Raw genomic sequence first — 4,756 nt, 5'->3', positions numbered from 1 at the left:
ATAGCAGTGGCTGTGTGGTAAGTAGCTTGCTTAGCAACCACATAATTTCAACTTCAGTCCCACTGCGTGGCACCTTGGGAAAGTGTCTTCTACTATAACCTCAGGCCGACCAAAGCCTTGTGAGCGGATTTGGTACACGGAAACAGAAAGAAGCCCATCGTATATATATATATATATATATATATATATATATATATATATATATATATATATATATGTGTGTGTGTGTGTGTGTGTTTGTGTGTGTGTGTGTGTGTGTGTGTATCTGTGTTTGTACCCCCACCATCGCTTGACAACCGATGTTGGTGTGTTTAGCGGTTCGGGAAAAGAGACAGATAGAATAAGTACTGGGCTAACAAAGAATAAGTCCTGGGGGGGTCGATTTGTTCGACTAAAGACGGTGTTCCAGCATGGCCGCAGTCAAATGACTGCAACAAATAAAAAAATAAAAGTATATATACATACATACATACATACATGCATGCATATATATATATATATATGCATATATATATGTACACACACATATATGTCTGTTCTGTGTGTATGTGTGTGTGTGTATGAAGAGGAGAAAGAGAGCTATTGGAGTGAGTGAGACAAAAAGCTCAGTAGAACTATGTGCTAGTAAAATCACCTACAGCACAATGATAATCTATGCATGTGAATGACATTGTGACTTCTGGAAAACTAGAATAAACATGGACGCGAAAGAGAAATACATTGCTTATATCGATTTCTATGTTAAAAAGAGTTATGGAAACTAACTTCTCTTGGAACTATAATTGCTCCACACTCCTGTCTTTCTCAACATATCACTTCGCTATTATGAGCAAATATCTTAGCTAAATATAAGTGTTGAGGATATTACCAAAATGGAATGCATAGTCTTTTAATACCAAGCTGCTATATGTACGTTATCATTATCTTTTCTTTTAACGGCGGAACGCGATGCAGATAAAGCTACTGTACCGTGTAATTATTGGGTTAACTATTGGCTGAAAAGAAGTCGAAAGCTGCTCGCGCGACTCGAACGCACACCTTTTGTAAACATAACAGATGTTCTACCATTGAAGAATCCTTCGAATTTCCCCATCCATTTTAGAAGCTTTGTTCCCAGCAAGAAATATATCTTTTGTTTTCAAAATTTAGTCCAAAAAATGACAGGTATAGTGTCATATATGATGAAAAGCCTTTCTGAACCAGAGTGGCGTGTTATATATGATGTTACGTTAGGAGTAAGCACTGAAAGGCCTTTATTTCATTTGCGTCCATCTTTTCCTCGTCAGTCAATAGACATTACTTTCTTTTATATCGTTAAAAGCCACTTTTCTCTGTATTACTTGTTTGAGACAGGTGATACCGCGTACTTGAAATGTCTTCTTTTATGGTGGCGTTAACATTTTCTGCTTTTACTCGCTAAAATCAAGCTGTTGATATTTTAAGCGAAAGAATCAAAAGAAATTATTTCTCGTCATAGCGTGTAAGTCATGAATTTTATAAGTCTTTTCTTTTCTGACAGACACTCTCAAATTTCTTTGGACTATATTTTATTTCTGTATGGTTAAATGAATGTTTAGTGGTAAGTTAACAGACGTTATTGGCAGAAATGTGGTCCAGCTAATTGAAAATGCAAGTCTTTGATAATGTTACAGTGAAAAATAAATTTTCATTGTACAGACTATGTATGTATGTGTGTATGTATATATACAAACATAAATATATATACACACATATATATATATATTCATACATACACACACATACATACATACACACATGCGTAAATGAGATAAATGTTTAAAAAAAAAGACTTTGAACAATACAGGCAAAGAGTTAGGCAGAATATGTAAGGTAATATCAATAAATGAAGCTGAAGAGAAAAGATATTGTATTTCATAGGTTGTTCGATGGTCCTATATTATTTCGGGAAAAGTTCCCCTTTTCATATAGAAGAAAATAATCAGTGCGGAGAAATGTATTATTATCGGTGGAGTACGTTGAAATGTAAGCATTGATAAATACTGTACCTATAATTGTGATTGGTTAAGATAGGTAGTATCAGTAGCAGGAAGTAGTATGGAGCGTGGCAGCAGCCATGGTTAGTGACATGGTATGACAAGTTAATGTAGGTGTGTGAGGGAGTGGTGGGAAAGGCCACTTAACAATTGCTGACCTTTAAGGTAAAGTTAGATCTGTAGGTAACTTATTTTGAGAATGTCTTTGCTATTAGATTTAGTAAAATATATTGTAGTGATGTGTGAGAAATGAGTTTAAAAGATAAGAAAAAATGAGTAGACGTACGGTAGGTGAAGCAAGGTACTTAGAAGAGCCATTTTCGTGTCATTGTTTCAGTTATGTTGTTTTCTGATTTATGCCACTTGATGAGAATAGTTTCTTGAGTCTCATGTTACCAATGTTCATGGTTACTGAATTTATCAAAGTGTTTCTTGTTCGAGGAATTACATGTGGGTAGGTGTTCTTTAATTCGAGTGCAGAGTTTTCCGGTTGCACTGCCAATACAGTGGTATCCGCGTTTATCACATTTTATTTGGTACGCTATATATATAAGCGTATAGATATATGTTTGTACTACGGATAAATCAGTCTGTTGGTGCACACATGTTCTCGGAAAGTTGTTTTCTTTTGCAAAGACTCGATGCAAGGAGGATTAGGTTTCTCTTTGCGAATGGTTTTTTGAATGACAGTAATAGGCTTGCTGAAATGTATTAGTTTAAAGAAGCAATTCGCGCACTTTAAATCAACCTTCCACAACTCCATCCAAAATGAATTTGTTTGCATTTTTAACAAATATAGCAGTGCCGATGAAGCCATTTACACTGCGCGTTCCCAAACAATTTTGGAACTTAATGAATACCCCGACAACTTTCACCCATCCCCAACATAAAATACAGAATAACCAACAAAAGAACGCTTCACATTCTCAACCCGACGCTCAAGGCTAGGAGGTCCGTGAGGGTGTCTTTGTTTGTTCACGACTACATAGTAACCTGAAACAATTTATGAAAGCATGTTAAATGTTACAAGGTCATGTTCGTTTGCAAATAACGGCTATGATTTTTTTACATGCATGCGTACGTACATAAATACAAATATATATTCATATGTAGACAAATATATACGTACAAACGCACGTACGCACGCACACACACACAGAAACATGCATATATGCAAGTTTATGTAGTGATTTGATGCATTGGCCTGAGATATATTCAACATATATGTGAAGCATGCAAATATGAAATGTTGATATGAACATAAATATTTCTTCTCAGACAAGATTTCCTACAAGCTTGAGTTCTTTAGAAGCTCGGAAGGTATTTAGTGACTCGACAAACCTATTTTATTCAGTTGGGAGAATCTAAGTTGCCACATCATGGAGTTGTCAGAATGGAATTCACCACCTTACCATGAAGAATACAAACCTTAGAACTGAAACTGCACTCCCTCCTTCTACGCCAATGAGCGCTACCAGATGCGCGAGCGTAATTTCTATTATATTATTAAGAAATATGTCTCAATATATTTTATTTTGTTGCAGAGATGCAGAATGCTCAATGCTTGCCTGTATAAGGTGCGTAGAGAGTGTAATATATATATGCGTGTTTGTATGTAGTTTTGAGTGTAAATGTGTAGATATTTATATTTGCGTATAAAGCTATAAATGAGAAGGTAGTTGTTTGTTAAGTACTGTTGTGACTAACAATACTTTTCTTTTGTATTCTTCTTCAGGTAATTATAAAACGAAATAGAATAAACACGGAAACTGAACGAATCCCATCCATTCAGTTGATACATTCATCCAATTGCTGTCAACCCAGCAGTCCATTGTCTTCGTCTGATAATTGCCATATTATACAATATTATATTTGTTTAACAAAATTAAAAAAAACAATGATAACCAAAGCTAATCTAAAACTTTCATTAACATTTGTTTTCCGTTGCGGGCTTCCTCTTATAGCATTCGCCCTGATTGTTTTATCATACTCAAGTGTGGTGACATCAATTTTATTTCTATTGTTTTTATATACACATGTTAAGAATTGTTACAACGAATTCTGGAAAGTGAAGTTTGCATGTCCGTACATTGCTTTTGATGATTTTCCTGATGTCCTTGAGTGATTTACAGCCAAATGGATACATAACTTTGTAAATTATTATTATTATTATTATTATTATTATTATTATTATTATTATTATTATTATTATTATTATTATTATTATTATTATTATTATTATTATTATTATTATTATTATTATTATTAAGGCAGCGAACTGGCAGAATCGTTAGCATGCCGGGCGGAATGTTTAGCAGCATTTCACCCGTCTTCACGTTCTGAGTTCAAATTCTGCCGAGGTCGACTTTGCCTTTCATCCTTTCGGGGTCGATAAAATAAGTACCAGTTGAGAACGAGAACTGGGGTCGATGAAATCGACTTACCCCTCCCCACAATTGCTGGCCTTGTGCCAAAATTATTATTATTATTATACATTAATAAAGAATGTTTATATTCACCTTAGTGTTTACGAATTGAATATGTTTATATTTAGATTTTCTTTCATCCCAACATAATTACTAAAACAGAATTTTTCAATTACATAATGCTAATAGTTTTCGCATCCTTTGACCAATTACCGACAATCATTTTACTATTTGATAAAATTTCGATAAAAATCCTGATATAACCAGAATTAAAATGAGAAACTGGCACTTTCAAAATTTCATGCCTCTTGCTTG

At 34.3% G+C, this 4,756-nt stretch overlaps 1 protein-coding gene across 1 annotated transcript in view; it reads left to right on the top strand.

Moving 5' to 3' along the window:
* The window catches only part of LOC106868633 (uncharacterized), a 167,104-nt gene extending 162,571 nt beyond the window's left edge, over nucleotides 1–4,533 (top strand). The window contains exon 5 of the mRNA XM_052967484.2: nucleotides 3,751–4,533. Within this exon, the coding sequence (XP_052823444.1) occupies nucleotides 3,751–3,754 (4 nt within the window). The 3' untranslated portion in view covers nucleotides 3,755–4,533. The remainder of the gene's footprint in view (nucleotides 1–3,750) is intronic.
* Nucleotides 4,534–4,756: the final 223 nt, after the last annotated feature.

The sequence above is a fragment of the Octopus bimaculoides genome, chromosome 4, assembly GCF_046866305.1.
Source record: "Octopus bimaculoides isolate indiv1 chromosome 4, ASM4686630v1, whole genome shotgun sequence".
In the NCBI taxonomy this organism is placed as follows: domain Eukaryota; kingdom Metazoa; phylum Mollusca; class Cephalopoda; order Octopoda; family Octopodidae; genus Octopus; species Octopus bimaculoides.
Note: the sequence above shows the minus strand (reverse complement) of the source record. Positions and strands in the feature narration are given on the sequence as shown.